The sequence below is a fragment of the Chenopodium quinoa genome, unplaced genomic scaffold, assembly GCF_001683475.1.
Source record: "Chenopodium quinoa cultivar QQ74 unplaced genomic scaffold, ASM168347v1, whole genome shotgun sequence".
Classification (NCBI taxonomy): domain Eukaryota; kingdom Viridiplantae; phylum Streptophyta; class Magnoliopsida; order Caryophyllales; family Amaranthaceae; genus Chenopodium; species Chenopodium quinoa.
The window spans coordinates 831,835-851,149 of record NW_018743937.1 but is presented as its reverse complement, the minus strand read 5'-3'; the positions used below and the strand labels follow the sequence as shown (position 1 = coordinate 851,149).

Genomic DNA, 19,315 nt, shown 5'->3' with positions numbered 1-19,315 from the left:
TGGGATGATTTGTGTAAAATCGAGGAGAAGAAAAGAAGAGAATTGGTGTGAAGAATGTGAGAGGTATGAAGGGGTATTTATAGGCTAGTATGAGCATGAATTATGGTAGGAAAATGTAGGAAAAATTATGGTAATTAGGGTTTAAGAGATTAATTGGAGAAGTGGGCAAAGATTTAAGGAAAGTTTTGATATTTGAAGGGATTGTGTATAATTGAATATGGAAGGTATGTATGTCATGAAAAATATTAAGGAAATTGGAATTACTTGGGGAATAATCAAGAAGAATGAATGGCAAGAAAATATAATGATTGGATATTAAAAAGATGGAGAATTAGAATTATGGAAAATAGGAGATTTTAAGAAGATAGTTAAAAATACAAATTACCAAAATATTTTCCCAAAATCTTCATGGGATGGCCGAAATTTTTGAGCTTTCCTAAGCTCATATTTTCGGCCCTCCTATTTAGTATTTAGGAATATATTTTGCTAGTTTTAAGGAATTAAAACTAATTGTGTAAATGATATTTATTGTAATAAATAATTAAATAATAAAATACCAAATATTCACCAAATAATTTAACTAAATAAAAATCAGATTTTCACATAGGAAAATCCGAAATTATTAGCTAATTAATTGGGATTTTCGAACCTATAAAATATAGCTTTTGCCTTAATTAAAATATCCGAAATATATAAATAATCCGGTTTTTAAAATAGGATAAATGGATAATAAATCTTATCCAAAATAATGATTAGTTTTCAAAATACTTTTGGCGCCAAAGTTCAAATATTATTTTGGCTCCAAATAATAAATTTACTAAAATACCCTTTTTATAAAATAATTCTTAATTAATTAATTAGGAAAATACGTATGAAAATACGAGGTATTATAGTTGTTGCCTATCGTTGTCCCTTGTCGTGGTTGCCTTTTATGATCCGTGAACGGTTTACAAGTTCCTTAAAAACTTGTTGGCGGCTCCCTACTTTCCTTGTCTCTAATTGTATACGTCAATTTCCACTTCCTAAGAGTGCCAAGCATATTCACACATGCTTTAACATAGGCGCACATCGAACGACGCCTACACTCCTATATTAAAATATGTATTAGGCAAAGTTGAACAGGTATTATATCATAATTTTGATAAAAATCTAAAATTTTCAAAATATAGATATTTTGTAAAAGGTGCATATTTTTATTTATATTTATCCATTTTTTTTAAAAAAAAATGTACAAATTATAAAATTTTTTTTTATATAAACCGTGCATCGCATGGGCTCTAACCTAGTTATATATATGTTTTACACTTTAAATACTTCTTTCGCTGCAAAACATATTATGATATAGAAAATAAATTTATATGATAATTTTTGAGAATTATAATCTAATATGCTATCTGCATGTGTTTGTGTCCTTTCACTGTCTAGTTATGTGTTGCTGCAATGTAGCTCTTTGACGTAGCTTATGGCGAGCAATATCCTAATCAGGAGGTGCTGCAAAACTGACTAATATGGATGGCAATGAGCTCTCAAACATGACAAATCTTGACCAACTTAAGAAGTACAACCCATAATTATTTGAGTAGGATACTCAAGAGAGCTACGTTTGGCCTGATTCCATTTTTTTTTCTTAATTAAATTGTATTTCAATTTGTACATTTTAAATTGGTATTTAATCGAAAATAAAACTCTAAACTAACAATTTTATCCTAAAATTCTATCCAAATAGAATTCTAAACTAACTTTTTTTATCTTACGAAGTCTATTTAAATCTATCCAACGTGGGGCGACACTTGGCGAAAAGTTGGAATGCCAAGTGTTGCTGCCTTGTGATTTGGCTAAAAGTTTAGCTTTATATATTAGTTATGTGATATGATATGATACATCAACTAGTTTTTGACCCGAATAATAAATCGCGTTATTACATGCATTCCCTTCGTTTTTAGATACTTCCTCCATATTTCATTTTTGACCGTTTTTAAATACTTGCTTCAAAATATTTTGTTTATTAACATAAATTATATTTTATTTAATTTAATATTCTCTCTCATTCAATTCTCTTACCTACTTTCGATTTTTACAATTTCTATTTATTTACCAACCTCATTATTTTCTTATTTGGAAGGTTTTTACAATATTTTATTTATTTCTCTCAACTAGTGAAACAATTTGATTTTTAAAATTTTTTTTTTATAATTGAATTGTTTGTATTTGTAGGTGAAAAGGTGATATTACGAGTATATGTCAACTAGTTTTTGGCCCGTGTAATACCCGAGTCATTTCTATAACCCTTTGAAAAGCCACAACAAGTGTTACTATTCCAAATTAATGGTGTAATGACGCCTTTACCCTTCGTCCTTTACTAAATAACTTTATTGTCCTTTTCCTTTAAAAAAAAAGAGGGAATATCATCCTCTTTCTATTCCTTCTGTCGTTTACTTTGATGTTCTTTTAAGTACTCTCTTCTTTGTTGTTTTTGTATTTGACTTTGTGTTATGGGTAAATTTTGCAGGTTCAGTAGCTCTTCTGATTTGTGTGTGGATGGTGTCATCTATGAAGATCGTGTGGCTCCTTTACAAGCTAAATTGGAAGGCTTAGAGAAGCTAGGATGTATGTTAGTTATGTTCTATAGGTTGGATTCGATTATGTAAAAAAAAATTAGAGATGTTGGTTGATTGAAAGTTTTTCTAGATTAGTTGCTATCTAATTCTGTTGTATTGTATAGGGTATAGATTAGTCAAATTGTTGATGTTCTGGTTTTATTAATCAAGCATTGATAATAGATACATGTTCTTGTTCTATTAATTAGCACTATAATGCGAATATCGTTGGCATTATATAGCGTGTTGATTACGGGGGTTTATTAAGGAGTAATTACCATTATAGCAATTTAATTTGGCAATTTTAACAATATAAGAGTTTGGTAATTTAGTTTTGATTTAATCTGGACATTTTAACAATAAGAGTTGGAAATTTAGTTTCTATTGATTTATATCATAACAATTTAATTTGGCAATTTTAACAATAACAGCTTGGCAATTTAGTTTTTGTTGATTTATATCTGTGTAAAAGTTATAGCGAAATGTTATTTAACGAATTCATAATCAAATTTTAGGGTGTTTAAGAATTTTATTTGAAGCTGTCCATTTTTTAGTGTTTACTAGGGAAATTGGATTAGTTAGATGTGTGGGATATCCTTTTGTTTACTACTATGGAAATTAGATTAATTAATTATAAGAGAAATGGTGGGTAGTAAATTTTTTGGGGGGGATTTTGTATGTATTTATTATTGAGGAAAAAAAAGGGGGAGGAGATTAGGTGGATTTTATTTTTAAAATCTGTTATTTTTAAAGACCAGGATACCTTTTTATTAAACTGATTATTATTGGTTCAAAAAAAAGGGAAAAATATAAGGGAGAGGGGGAAATTAAAGGTAGTGGGGGAAGTCAGTGAGGTTGCTTGCTTATGGTGATATAGTCCTCCTTGTTTTAGGGGGTCAAGTTATGTGTTACTATTTTGGTCATTTGACCATCCAAACATGGGTTTGAATATGTACTATGGTCTCTTGTGTTAGTGTTATTATGAGTATTACTTATTAATTTACTTCAGTAGTTCAGTATATAGGAGTTTAGCTAGCTCTTTTTTTTTCTTTCTTGGGGGAGTCAAGTTTCTGGGTGCTTTCATATTTATAAGGTAGCCTTGTTTTTTGAAAAAAGTTGTTCTTTGCGTTTTGGAATTTAATGTTTAGTAGTTTTCTTTCACTCAGACTTGATAGAAAAGATATACAGCAAATCCTTAGTTCTAGCCAGGAATTAATCAGATAACTTAGCTATTGCGAATTACTTGGAAGCTATATTCTTCTTAATGTAGTCTTTGCTTAACCAACAACCTTTATATGGACTCTGTCATACAAGAGCTACCAAGTATTTGCTATACCGGAAATATGATTATCCATGACATCGAATATTCCTATGCATTACAGGAGTATGACAAGGACATAGCATGATACATTACTCTTATGTGGTTATGGATATTTTGCGTTTGCTTTTGTTGCTTGGTTGTTATTGAAGGTGTTTAGCTTGTATTGATATGTTCTTTGTTTTTGTTATGTTTATTCAAGAGAAGGTCCTATTGATGGTATATGTTTTGCTTGGGTTTTTTCTATTTGTCTATGGTGCTTATATCATGGTAGTTACACATAGCTTTACTAAAATATGCTTATATGGTATGGAGATACATGCCTTGGGATGTGTTTGCTTGTGTTGTTGTTTGGTTTATATTAGTAGCATGTTCTGTGTGCGTTTTCCTGGTTTGAGAGTGATTTTTATGTGCTTTATTCTGTAATGTGGTGAGTATAATAGGTGGTCATTATATAGAATCTTCATGTGTGATTTTGTTATTGCCTTTGTTTCCTATTTTTCGATCAGTTGGGTGATTCATGTTGTAAAGAGGGTGTGTTTGGTGTGTTGCAAGGGAGGGCTTGGAGGAGGGATGGGAAAGTAGAGAAATAAGAAGTTGTGTTTACAATTTAGAACTCATGATGTAGAGTGATGGATACATTGCCTAGGTTATAGTTTACAATTGTTGGTATTTGTATGCTGCTGTATGGTTATGTAAATCCTTCTAGCAATAGGATATATAGTTATAGCTATGATATATGCTTAATTGGATGATAGTCGTAATAAGAGAGCTACTCATTTTTTTAAGATGATCAAACGAATTATTGCTCTTTTTGTACAAAAAATAAGTTATTTGTAATGTGTGGTGTAGAGGCTAATTGTTGCTACTAGGAAAATGGTTTTTTTCTTTGCATGTGTGGGCTATATTGTAATGGCTGTTGTTTGAAATTAAGTTAAGAATTTCCCCCTATTTACAGGTGATGGATTTACCACCCACACAAGTAGTGATGCCTTTCCGTCCTCTCTTAAAACAGATTACAAGTTATTTGAACTTCCTTGATCCAGATTACCAATTTGTTGATGAACCTGGAAGCATTGCTTGTGTGGTTATTAAGACAAACTGTGGTCCCATCGCTTCTGTTTATATTGGTGGGTATACTAAGAGTGTAAGAGAGTCTTGTGAGGTGGCTACTAGAAAGGCTGTCTATGATCTTATGAAGAAGTATGGCATAGTTGTTGAGGATGTGACTTATATAAGGAAGCAAATGTATGAGCGTTGTGGTCAGTTGTTTTGGTTTAAGAAAGAGGAGCTTGAGCGTATTGAGAGGGAAGAGCCCAAAATCAATATGTATGAAGATATTCCTACTAATCTTGGAAGCAAACATAAGAAGATAGTTGTAGACTTCGTTGTTATTCTAAGAGCTATCTTTAGAGCTGTTGATATAAGGTGTACTCCAATTGAGACTATTGAGCATTCTGCCAAGAAGTACACTTCATGGTTCACTATTATGCCTCATCGAGATGGCGTAGGATTTCGATGCTTGTTTAGTGATTATAGCTCAACAGTGGCTGAAGCTAAGCAGAGCCTTGCTAGAAAGGCTGTTGACTACCTCACTGATGTCTTTAATCTTGTCATAGTTGATGCTAACTATAAGGTAACAACGGCTAGGTTTGATGCTGTCTTGTGTACCTTGGAAAGGGAGAGCTATATAAGTGTGAAGGAGCGTGTGCTTGGAATTAAAGAACAGCTTGAACCTTCTACAGTCCTTGTCGAGCAAGATTGTCTTACTCCTCTTGGACAAGAGTTTCAGGTGCCTGTATCTATTCCACCAGTTCTGCCTCCTAAGAAGCGTCTTCTGCGCCACATTTATGCAGAGACATCTCCTGTGGCTGGTGCTGATTGTGAGATGCACTCAGTGTTTCCAGTGCCTGAGGATTTTGATGGCTGTTTCAAGCGTGCAAAGTTTGTTAAGGATTAGATGGTTTAAGAGTAGGGCTAGAAAAAATGGTTGGTGCATGTGTGTTGTTTGGCTTATTTTGCTTGGTTATTATGTTATATTACTTTAGTAGACTATGGTGTTTGATATGTGTAATAATTAATTATGTATCACTCTCTGTTGGGAGTAACAACTATCAATCTAGGTTTAAGTATATAACCAGTTATGTAATGTAATGACTTTTATAATTGCCTCGCTTATATGGATTATGCATCTAAATTTAACTATATATTGAATTATATAATATAGTTTGTTCTATTTTTGTATGGATTTGGTAATCGATTTGCCTTTATATAATATATGTTATGTTATTTTACAATGTATTTTCAAGATTTCTTAAGTTAGTGTTGATTGCTTTATTATTGATTTGTTTAGTAAATAAAGAGATTGTTTTGTTGCAGTCATCTATTTCATGGGAATTCTTAAAAGTAGCTGTTCTGAACAATTATGGTTTTGAGTAGATGAAACCAGCATATTAAGTCAGATATGAGTAAGTGCTGTAATATGTCTTTAATTTACTGCAATGATATTCTAGTGTGTTTTATAACCTCTGTTTGAAAAAATGGTGCTGTAGATCGATTTTTACGAGAACCATCATCTTCTGGTGGGAACAACACTAAACGTCTAAGGAATTTACATACTGAAACTCAGAGTGAAATAGAAAGGTATAGCATGGATATGCAATTAAGATGAGTATTTTTTTGGTCCTTCATCTAAGTGTTTGCGGTTGTTTAGGCATTAATGAGAATTAATGCGTTTTGTGAAATTGAATAACTCTGTATAGGTTCTATGTTTATCTAGGATTATGTAAACAAAGTATGCAGCATCGTAGATAGCGTTCTCTGAATTTTGAGTCGTGTAAAGTGAGTGATCTAAGTTATTCACAAGTAAAAGAAATGATTACAATCATATGAACTACTTCTTTTAGGATTCACACACGACCTGCTGCTAAGCGTGCAAAGATACCTCATACCAGGCATCCTATCACAAGTAATTGCAGTTAATATCACTTTTACAGTCTTGCCTAAATATTTGGTTTTCAAATTTATGAGTACATATATGAATATTTGCTTTTCAAATTTATGAGTACATATTGGCCTAAGGTGATATTCATATATGTACTCATAAATTTGAAATATTCATATATGTACTCTATATGAGTACATATTCGCCTAAGTTGATATTGACCTCTGCTTAGTCTATATAAATATTTCCTTTTCAAATTTTGAGTACATATATGAATATTTCTAAATAGGTTATGGTAATTAGAGGTCCCTGATGCTCTGATTGGCCAGAAACTGCCTATAGAGGCTTACCAGCTTCCCGAGCCTACTTAGTGTTGCAAGTGTGGGGCGCTTAAGTTTACCTTTGAGACACTACATTTCTGCTGCTGTGATGGTGAGGATAAGATTGCAACAAATGAGTACCCTCCTAAATTGGTGAGGATTTTCACCTCTATGGATGAAGATGCAAAGCACTTCAGAAGATATATACGGTTGTATAACAACATGTTTGCTTTCACATCATTGGGTGGCAAAACGGATGCCAAAAAAAAGGGAATCTATGTATTTAAGTTGCACGTACAAATTTATCATAACCTTTCAAGTTTAATTCCAGGGGATGAGGGGCCAAAATATATGCTGCTTTATTTCTATGATGGTCAGGTGGAGGCTGAAAAACATCTGTGTTGTTTCCCAAAACTAAGGGAAGATGTCTTGGCTGTTCTTATGAAAGTTACCGAGTTAAATCCCTATGCTAGATTTTTTCGATCATTAAAGGACATTTCAATTACTGAATCTACAGAGATTATGCTGATTAAGACAACAGTGCTAGATCAGCGCGTTTATAATGCTCCTTCCACTAATGAAGTTGTTGTCATTTAGCCAGAGAACACTTCTTCAAGTGAATCAGAAAGTCTTCACATTCTAGTTACAGGGGGAAAAAACTCATCTCATAGGATTATGCATTATTATGGATGCTACGATCCATTATTGCAATATCCACTGCTTTTTCCGTATGGTGACTGTGGTTGGACTCAGGGTCTTAAAAAAATGTCTAAGGGTGGACACAACAGCTGCAGACTCAGCCAGATCCTTTCTCTTCATGCATTGTACATTCCACTGAGGATTTGTTGGAAGAGGAGGCTAGACGTAAGTGCCTTCTGCAACTGGTGACTTTTATAAGAATACTAGATGTTGCCCTTTTATAGGAATGCTATATGTTAAGTAAGAGATGAATCACCTTAGGCCAATGAAAGGTCGATACATGAAATGCAACACTTGAAGGTATATAATGAGATTATATATTTCTTGTCTTATTTATTTCTGTTTTGTGTATAGGTGCCAATGGAGGTTCATCAAAATCTGATAGGAAAATTTCAGCTAGGGAATATTATGCGTACAAGCTTCAGTGTCGTCCCAATAATATGATACTTAGAGCAGGGAGGTGTTTCCAACAGTATATTGTCGATATGTATGTTAAGGTGGAAAATACACGTTTGGATTTTTTCGTAAAAATCAGCAAACCATAAGAACTAATCTTTATCAAGGAATACTTGACACTATTGAATCTGGAGAAAATTGTGCAGCAAATGTTGGTCGTAGGGTGATCTTACCTCCAACATTTATTGGTGGTCCTCGGGATCTTAAAAAGAGATATTTAAACGCTATGTCATTAGTTCAGAGATTTGGGAAGCCAGATTTATTTGTGACAATGACAAGTAATGCTAATTGGTGTAAGATTAAGCAGCAGCTTGCTGTAGGAGAAGAGGCACAAAATAGACCAGATATTGTTGCAAGAGTCTTTAGAGCAAAAGTGCTTGCTTTGAAACACTTGATTAAGAAAAAAAAGGTGTTTGGAGAGGTAGCTGCATTGATCTATGTTATTGAGTTTAAAAAAAGAGGCTTACCTCATGCCCATTTCCCCATTATTTTAAAGTCAGACTATAAGATCAAGTGTCCTACTGACTTTGACAAGTTTATGTGTGCTGAAATACCCCATGTTAGCAGTCATTATCTTAGGAAAACTGTGCTGAAGCATATGATGCACGATCCTTGTGGTCAGCTCAACCCAGAGTGTCCTTGTATGAAACACAAAGAGAGCCTGGTTCATTGCAAGTATGGTTATCCTAAGAAATTCTCTGATGAAATAAGAAATAACTCAGATGGGTATCCAATGTATCGAAGGAAGAATTCAGAAGAGATTGTCATTGTTCGAAAAACTCCTATGGATAATAGATGGGTGATTCCATATAATCCCTATTAATTGTCCTACTTCAATTGCCATTTAAATGTACTGTTTAGTACCTATATGTATGTCTATAAGGGGCATGATAAGATATCCTTTAATGTTGTGCAGTCCGGAGATGACATACCTGTTCATGATGAAATACAGCAGTATCAGTCTTGTAACACCCCAATAATTCTCTCTTAAAACCTCTGAGTACCCTGAACAAAATCCAAGAGAATTACTGGCATTCCACCGCCACATGTTCAAACGTTAAGGCTATATCAGAAAATAGCAGCGGAAAAACTAACTCAGTTATATAAATAAGTTTCAAAACCAACGAATGAAACCAAATTAAGTGTTACCAGTTGGAACCATTAAGGCCCTTATTTAAAACCCAACAAAAGTAGCAAATAAATAAAACCAGAGTTAAATAAATTCAAACTTATGAAAAGAAATAAACCGCGAACAATAACCAACTCTCCACTCAAAATCCCACCACCTTGATGCAAGTCCAAACTATGTAAACACCTGTGATGAGTCTGCTCCCCAATGTTACAAGTGTAAAGATTGGATCGTCACAGGGTCATTGAAAGGCGGAAGCCATGACCAAAGAAAGACACACAAAGCACGCAATCAGCAAAGTTGAGTACATACAAGCTGCAAAACATAAAAGAAATCCCTAACATGCTACTAATAATCAATCATCACGCATCATTAGTTTATATACTCGACACATGACTCAACTATTTATATTACTAAGACTCCATTAATTAATAATAGGTAAATCATTATTTTTATTCATTGGATTATGCAATAGACAAGGTTGTCCAATCCATGCTCCATTTGGAACATCAATAAAAGAAAAATCCCATGCCTCCTTTCGGAAACATCAATATCCAACGACCACGGGCGCGACTCCGTGACCGTAGTTAGTATGAGATCTCACCTAACTCCTAGTTTTGAAAAATATTTGAAATAAGAGACTCGTAGATCAGACGGCCTCGAGAAAAGTGCAAGGCTAATACCCCGTGTACCCCAACCCCTGATTGTCATTACTTCAGATGTGCACAAATCTAGAGTTTTATTGCTCATCCATCTTGCAATTTACGTGATTTACAAGTTTAGAATTGGTGATGACTCATATACAAAATAATATAATCAATCAAATAACACATCAATCAAGTAAAACAATTTACCAATTTCAATTCTTGATTTATTAGTGACAAACAACATTTATTATTTATTCCTTTAACTACCTCGGTGTATAAACACCTTGAGTGCATAAGGCACCCCAAAACCTTAACTTCGTCTTATAAGACTTGAATTCTTCCTTTACTCATCCTGTTTACATAATCATGAATGAGTAATAAATTAATCATTACACCAATCACATACCTTTGCCTCTAAGCGCACCTTGCATAATTAGAGCATAAACAATACTTGCAATATAGAATAATAGTGCACGTCATACGAAAATTCACAATGTATAACTAAACAATTTAACCCATTCATCCCTATACATGATACATACTAAGTTCTCGATACATCCCTAAACATGCATCTAAAGGCAAGGTTTCGTAACTCGTACGTACCTTGAATAAACGAATTGGTATGCCACTTTACTATCTAGAAATCACCTTCAATAAACTCCTCTCCTAAACCAAACAATAACATCACAATCAATACCCAATCAATCAAATTTACAGCAATACTAACTTACTTTAAAACCTTCAAAATCCAAATCAAACAACACTTTAAAACCTTCCCTTTAGTTAAAATTAAAGGCTTATATATAGTTCTTTAAATTTTCTTCATAAAAACCTTAAAATACACTCTTATACATGAAATTACAGCAAGTTTAAAGTTTAATAAAAATCTGAAAATTATTTAAAAACCCCTAATAATCTCCCTTTTTAATGGGTGATTAAACCCTCTTTATAAAACATCAAAAGTAGTACTTAGAAACTATTTCCAAAACTTAAAACTTCAATAAAAACATATATTGTGCTTAATTAACTTTAAAAATAATTAATTTTATTAATCAAACTCAAGGATAATATTTTAAGTATAAAAAAACTTCGTGAAAATAAAAAGGTGCCCGAAAATCATATTTAGAGGCTGAATTTGACCACGAGAAGGTTGTTTCTACATGGAAAATTGTACTTTGTTTTTACCAAAATCGGATGAGTTTAGTTGCTGACCGGGATTAAAATTAACGAACGGAAATCTAAAAATTAAAACACGAATTTACATGTTCAAAATAATCTGGAATTAAGTTAAACTAATCATTAGTTATAATCACCAAAATTTCAAAACATCATTACTATATAATCCCTAAATCAATTGTTCATAAAAACCCTAAAATCATGATTTTCAATAATTAAAAACCATAGGTTATAAAATTTACAAAACCTGAAAACTATGACATTTATAAAATCTGAAATTATCAAATTTAATCATCAAAACACAATTTGATACTAATTAAATTAATTTCAAACAATAAAATTAAAACTAATAAAACAATAATTATAATTATACAAATTAATAAAACAAAGGAGAAAATAAGACTAACCTTTTTGTGCGGGAAAATTTTGGGGATTAATGAGGTATTTATAGGGGAGAATGTTGTAGGGTAAATAGAAAGATTGGGCCTCATAAAATTAATGGGCCAAATGAATGAAATGGACTAAGCTTTAATTGTATTGAAATAAATTATAGAATGAAGGGTCATAAAATGATTTGTACCAAAATAATTTTTGACCCTAATTAATAATTTGAATATTTTGAAATTAAATTACGAAAAAATACAAAATAATAATATAAATAAATTAAATTTCATTTATAACATATTTAAAATACGGGATTACGAGTATGGTAGATGGGTTTCTCCCTGTGAAGCTGCTTGGCGGTTATGTGGTCTTGATATGTATGAGATGCATCCTCCGGTTTTGCCTCTTCCTATACACCTACCTAACTCACAGACTATCAATGTTAGGCCTCATGAGTGGCTAACATCAATGGTGTCAGATGATAAGCGTTCAAGAACTTGCCTAACAAAAATTTTCCAGTTGAATGTTAAGCTAGGTTTTGGAGCAATTTGGTTGTATAATGAATTTTGTGAACATTATGTATGGGATGCATCAGCTAAGCGTTGGAAGAAAAGACGGAACAAGAATATTTGCGTTGGAAGATTGGCATTTGTTGGACCATCTGAAGGTGAGAGATATTTTTTGAGGCTGTTGCTTCACAATGTTAAGGGTCCTAAATCATTTGAAGCACTGCGAACAGTGAATGGCCACTTATGTAACACATTTCAACAAGCTGCATTGAAACTAGGACTGTTGGAGGAAGATGATTCAGTTGATCGATGTTTACAGGAGGGTTGTTCCATTCAGATGCCTCATGCAATTCGCAAGCTTTTTGCTACTATACTCATCTTTTGTCAATCTAGCGACCCTCTTTCTTTATGGATGTAATACTATAGTTTCTTGTTTGAAGATTTTAGACACAAGCATGCCTCTAATCCAGCTAAGGTAAAACATCTTACTGTAAAGTCGCTTGAATGGTTTATAGAGTCAATGGGTAGCTCTCTTGCTGTATTTGGATTATACCAATTAGTAGAACCAGATGATGATGAGATACACAGGACAAAAGATATTGAGGATGCACTAAATGCTCAAATACCACAGCAGTATTTAGAATGTAGAGATAAATTGAACCAGGCTCAATTAGAAGCATTTGATGTCATCATGGATTATGTTACAAAACAAAAGCCTAGATAAAATGAATCTCTTGCATACAATGTTCCTAAACAAGGAAGCCTTGCTGCATTACTCAGAGAAACAACGCTTATCATTTGGGATGAAGCCTCGACGACAAAAAAAAAGAGAATGTAGAGTCTCTTGATGTGTTGCTAAGGGATATATGCAACCCGAAATTGTTGTTTGGTGGCAAAACTGTTGTATTTGGGGGAGATTTCAGGCAAGTTTTTCCTGTTGTGCCACGGAAAACCCAACGAGAAGCAGTTGTAGCCAGCTTAGTTTGTTCTAATTTGTGGCCAAAGATAATGAAATTCAAGCTAACAGAAAATATCCGAGCTAGGAATGATCCAAAATATGCTTCTTTTTTATTGGCTCTTAGAAACGGTCAGCTGCAAGAAAGTGAAAATGCATTTGTTGAATTGCCATAAAAAATTATCCAACCTTGTGATGCTGCTGTACCACAAAATGTGCAATTGACTTCAGCTGCTTTTCCAGAAATGGATATACCCCCGTTTAATGAAGATATTTTTACAACAAGAGCTATAATAACACCAATGAATGAAGATGTGGATGCTATAAATGCAGTGTTGATTGATAAATTTCCAGGAGAAGCAGTCACATATATATAGAAGCTATGATTCAGTGATTGATGATAATTGCTCGATCTATCCTGTTGAATTCATAAATAAGCTTTGTCCTGGAGGTATGAGTCCTCACGAGCTTGTACTAAAGGTAAATAGTCCAGTGATTTTACTGCGAAACATTTTGCTATCATCAGGCCTGTGCAATGGAACATGACTATTATGCAAGTGCTTCTTTCCTAATCTCATTGAGTGTGTGATTGATGTTTGGCATAACAAAGGAGATCATGTGTTAATACCGAGAATAAACTTAAGACCTTCTGCGTCTTCAGAATATCCTTTTCAATTTCAGCGAAAACAGATTCCCTTGAAGCTTAGTTTTGCAATGACAATTAACAAAGAACAAGGACAAACACTTAGTAAGGTTGCAATTTATCTCCCCTGATCATGCTTTTCACATGGACAGTTGTACGCTGCAGTTTCGCGGGCTCAACAGTCAGCTAATGTTAGTGTAGTCACTGAACCACATGATGATCAACAACATTCTAGCGAGGTTAAAAATGTCATATCTTATGACATATTCTCATAATGGCTGGGATTGTATAGCCACATCAGCAGGTAATGCATAATATATCCTCTATTGTGTCCTAATTATAGTATTATTCCCTTTATTATATACTATATAGTATGTAGATACAACAATTAATAACAGAATCTTTACTGATATGATAGGAGAATCATTCAAGGCTACCTGGTTTATGTGTTTTGGCATTATTCACCACTTTATAAAACTTCAGATTCAATTGATATATGAATTTCAGGTATAAATGAATCATTCATATAAATAATTCAGGGGAATTTTTCTGACATATTCTATTTTGCACTTTCTGCTCCCATTATAGTGACATACTTAGATTGCTTGCACTTAGTCAGCTATATAATCAGGCAATCAGGCACTGACTCCTTATATTTTACCATACTACTGGTATTTATTCCCTTTGCCAACATTCATTCTGTTATAAGTCTAATCATTCCCATCCTAAGCCCTGTCTGGTACACTACCATACTATTTGTAGCCTAGTTTTTTTTTTTTTTTTTTTTCCCTTTTTTCCCTTTAAAAAAGAAACATTTTCCTACAATGTGCTATCATACATTCATGCTTAAAAGAGGGTATGCTACTAATCTTATTATAGTTTCAGAGTTAAGTGAGGAAAAAAAAATACACTATTTTTCTTATTGGCCAAATTTCTTAGATTCATTTACAGCTTTGCAGTAATGTATTTCTCAAGCTAGAGTGTTTATCCAAATTGTAGTGTTACAACTAGAAGTTGATGATTCTGAAATTAATCAAGCTGGACTATTTATCTAACTTGTAGTGGCACAACAACCAATTTACAATTCTAGAATGGCAAAACAAGATGATCTTTTGTTCTTATGTAATAGCAAACAACTTGCTGAAAAAAATTAAGAGTGGCTGTTTGTAATAGATAAATGTACACACATATGTGTCTGTTTTAAGACATTCATATTATAAGTGCATAGCTATTACTTTAGTATAGCAATGACAATATTGGTTTGTTCTAACCATGCTACATTGTCTCACCTAATAATGTTGTGACAGAGTTTCTAAGTGGTATGCTCACATCAGGCTACATGGTTTTCAAAGAAATAAAAAAGAGAAAAATAGAAAGAAAAGAAAGAACAAATTTCACTGGAATGCAATCTACTAACAAACATCTATAAGATTTTCTTAAAAGACGATATAAGTGAATGAGAGTAAATTAAGGGAAATCACTTGACTATGAACTTTTAAGGTACCCTTGAACAAATAAAAATACAATTTGGTTAATTGTAATAAAATTTAATAAAAATGACTTTATCAAGTTTCTGGTCATGTACAAACATAGTTTAAAATTTTCGATTGTGTTTGTATAGTCCGATAAAGATATATCAATTTTTACGATAAACTAATAACATGAAGTACGTGTAAATGATTAGCATAAATTTTATACATTTAAACATGGTAAATTTTAAATTAAGGGCAACTAGAATTATAAATTGAGATTTACTAATTAACGTATGCTTATAATGAGTTGTGTATTTTTAAACGCAACACATAAACAATATAGATTACATGTAACTTACTCTAAAATATAATTTTTGGATGTAAATAGCCTAAAGAAAATATATAGAAGTACATAGTAAAATATTAAGCTAAAGTACATACTACTCATTCATAGAGTATCATATTAGTCACTCTAGGAGTATGGAATGTTGATTTTAAGCAAAAAAATACAGCAGGCTACTATTTACCTACACAGTAACTTTGAATACAATTATTTTGCTAAGCTTCTATAAATTCATTGCTACAATTGGGCTCATATTAACATCATAAGCTAGAGTAATAATCTAATCTAAAAAAAAAAGAGGGAAAAAGAAGGAACTCAGTAGTATAATCAATTGTCCAACACCAACGTTCCTGTCATATTCTTTGCCTCTGTTTGCTGTCAGGTATGAAGACTCTATTTACTTTTCAATTTCCTTGTTTGAAATTCATAGTCAAATTGAGAATCAAATGTTATGCTAACTAAATATCAATCTACACATTTATAAACATGATAGCATTTATTTTAGAACACTGGATACTATAGGTAGGAAAAAGGCATTTTTTTTTTCAGAACACAAGCTGTTTATGTGATTTCATTGTTAATATTGCCTATGCTTTAACCGAAAATGTTATCGTTACTTATCAATTGGAATTCCAAATTTACATGCACCATGTATTTAGACAATAATTAGTTTATTACAAAACCCTAAAATTCTAAAATTTGCAATAGAAAATTAGTTCTGTATTAATATGGAAAATGGTAGTATATAGGATGAATTAATTTAGATATATGTAAATTGATTTACCATGATACTACAAATACCTTTATAATTAAAATTTGAATTTATTAAATTCATGTCTTTACCCATTAGCACTGATCTAATTATTGTGATGACCAAACTGGGTTTTTCCATGAATTACTGGCTTAATTGTTGTATTATGCTTGCCGAATTGAATTGAATTACTAATTATTTAAGTACAAATGGTCAGTGTGTTGAAATAGCATTGCCTATGAAACATATTATTATCAATTTGTCCACCATTTCTGTGTTACTTTCAAAATGAATAATGCTAAGCTCCTCTTTGTCATTATTAAAAAGCAAGAAAATTTTTAAAGGCTAGATTATTCTAAGAACCTAGGAGTTAGGTTTTATAATCAATGTATTAAATTGCTTTCCTGTAGAGTAGATACAATAATAACCAGAAACAAAAAAGGGGGGGGGGGGGGGGAGATGTTTATAGCTAATTATTATAAACAAATCAACTTTTGTGTAAAATATGAGCATTATTACTGTCAGAATTGCTAAGAAATCCAATTTCTCTAATTATTAACACGGATTAATCTTTCTGGTAAATATTGCTAATGTCGTCAATCCTTGTATACAATTTTATCTTGTAACGACTGCCAATTGTTATGCATAAGCTGGTTCTTATTCTGTAGTAATCTCTATACCAAATGCATTTTTACTTGGCTATTACTAATCCTTATGTAGAGTTGTAAAAAAGTTTTGTTTCTTTCAATTTGTTATGCCTAATTAGTCTTTTTGAAATAACCAATTCTGTTATGGCACCGCAACAAAGGTTTCTTAATGAACTTGATGCATCAAGTAAATCGTATAAAGTAAAGGTCAATATTGCTGAAAAAGGTCGGCCACAAAAATCTGAAAAAAAGATCATATACCAATATATAATAATACAGGATGACAAGGTATATTCTAAACATGTCATATGCAAATGTAAATAATGTTTTCTATAAATCATTATGTGTAGATATATGATTTCATATTATTATAGTGTTTTATGTAATATAATAGAAAAATTGCATGAAGCTCACGCTCTTTGGTGATCAAGTTGAAGCATATGAAAATGTGATTCTGTTTAGAGGCAATTACGACATTGCAAATGCCTTGAACAGACCGCTTGATCCACAATATAGGCAGGAAGAATCAGATCTTCCATTTCAGATGGTATTAGGAAGTAGAACTGTCATCCAATCCTTAGATCCTGAAGGAGACATAATCTTTCCAAAGTACCAATCGCTTGCTTCTATTCCAAGAGTTGCTAATGATGATGCTGGACATGGTATTCGACAAATTTCAGCGGCTTTTTCAATCCATATATATATATATATATATATATATATATATATATATATATGTATACATATATATATACATATATATGTATACATATATATATATACATATATATGTATACATATATATATATATATATATATATATATATATATATATATATATATATATATATGTATACATAGAAATGGGATCATGTGAGAACCCATGGTTTAGGTGAGAACCATTTTAAAATGAGATCTCATCTAACACCATTCATTTTTATTAGATGAATGGTTCAGATTTATTGTTTCATTAGTGGAAATTCACGTGGGTCACCTTCATTAATTGTAATGATTGTTTGTATTTTTTTTTTAATTTTTGTGCATTGGGACACAAAATCTGCCAAAAGCTGTCATTATTACATGCTTTTTATTATTTATTGCATTGAAACACGTTACGTTAAAATGTAGTTGAAGTGTACGTCGTTAATGATGTTTCGTAAAATATATCAAGTGTTTCAATTTATAATATTAATGTAACATATATATTATTGCTTGTTTCATACAGTTGGGCTCTATATGAACTAGGTGTACTGTGATTTCTTATACCTTATCTGATGTTTCAAAAAATATACCTTATGTTTCATTTTATAGTGCTTATGTTCCATAAAATATATGTGTTGTTTCATATACTAATGATATTGTTTTATACATAAAAATCATTGATGTTTCATATAATATTTTATTCGAATATTATTTATATTGTTCCAGAAATTTGAACTATTTTCTCATAAATATTATACATTGTTCCATACCATATGTGTGAAATGTATCAATGACTGAAATGCATGTTCCCAAGAAAATTAAAAAGCATGTACCAATGACTGAAATGCGTGTTCCCAAGAAAATGCATGGGAAATTGATAATTAATCTCAGCCATCCATTAAGTGTAGTTGGTGTGCGTTAATGATGTTTCGTAAAATATATCAAGTGTTTCAATTTATAATATTAATGTTTCATATATATTATTGCTTGTTTCATATAGTTGGGCTCTATATGAACTAGGTTTACTGTGATTTCTTATACCTTATTAATGTTTCAAAAAACATACCTTATGTTTTATTTTATATTACTTATGTTCCATAAAATATATGTATTGTTTCATATACTAATGATATTGTTTTATACATAAAAATCATTGATGTTTCACATAATATTTCATTCGAATATTATTTATATTGTTCCAGAAATATGAACTATTGTCTCATAAATATTATACATTGTTCCATACCATATGTGTGAAATGTACCAATGACTGAAATACGTGTTCCCAAGAAAATTAAAAAGCATGTACCAATGACTGAAATGCGTGTTCCCAAGAAAATGCATGGGAAAGTGATAATTAATCTCAGCCATCCATTATGTGTAATTGGTGTACGTTAATGATGTTTCGTAAAATATATCAAGTGTTTCAATTTATAATATTAATGTAACATATATATTATTGCTTGTTTCATACAGTTGGGCTCTATATGAACTAGGTGTACTGTGATTTCTTATACCTTATCTGATGTTTCAAAAAATATACCTTATGTTTCATTTTATAGTGCTTATGTTCCATAAAATATATGTGTTGTTTCATATACTAATGATATTGTTTTATACATA

At 31.8% G+C, this 19,315-nt stretch overlaps 2 protein-coding genes across 2 annotated transcripts; both read left to right on the top strand.

Moving 5' to 3' along the window:
• Window positions 1-7,350: 7,350 nt before the first annotated feature.
• Window positions 7,351-12,597, top strand: LOC110688767. Its single transcript, XM_021865530.1, has 6 exons — window positions 7,351-7,761; window positions 7,968-8,043; window positions 8,233-8,388; window positions 8,481-9,133; window positions 9,218-9,288; window positions 12,000-12,597. Exons 1-6 carry the CDS (start codon window positions 7,351-7,353, stop codon window positions 12,595-12,597), a joined length of 1,965 nt encoding a protein of 654 aa, XP_021721222.1.
• A 102-nt stretch (window positions 12,598-12,699) lies between these two features.
• Window positions 12,700-14,052, top strand: LOC110688766. Its single transcript, XM_021865529.1, has 6 exons — window positions 12,700-12,812; window positions 12,989-13,266; window positions 13,366-13,496; window positions 13,661-13,717; window positions 13,816-13,887; window positions 13,930-14,052. Exons 1-6 carry the CDS (start codon window positions 12,700-12,702, stop codon window positions 14,050-14,052), a joined length of 774 nt encoding a protein of 257 aa, XP_021721221.1.
• The last annotated feature ends 5,263 nt before the right edge of the window (window positions 14,053-19,315 follow it).

Coding starts and splice junctions, on each gene's coding strand:
- LOC110688767 (XM_021865530.1), top strand. CDS start 7,351: ATGGATGAAGATGCAAAGCACTTCAGAAGATATATACGGTTGTATAAC. Junction 7,762..7,967: donor ATGCTCCTTCCACTAATGAA/GTTGTTGTCATT, acceptor TGGACACAACAG/CTGCAGACTCAGCCAGATCC. Junction 8,044..8,232: donor GTTGGAAGAGGAGGCTAGAC/GTAAGTGCCTTC, acceptor TTTTGTGTATAG/GTGCCAATGGAGGTTCATCA.
- LOC110688766 (XM_021865529.1), top strand. CDS start 12,700: ATGGGTAGCTCTCTTGCTGTATTTGGATTATACCAATTAGTAGAACCA. Junction 13,497..13,660: donor ATAAATTTCCAGGAGAAGCA/GTCACATATATA, acceptor TGCTATCATCAG/GCCTGTGCAATGGAACATGA. Junction 13,888..13,929: donor AAGGACAAACACTTAGTAAG/GTTGCAATTTAT, acceptor TCACATGGACAG/TTGTACGCTGCAGTTTCGCG.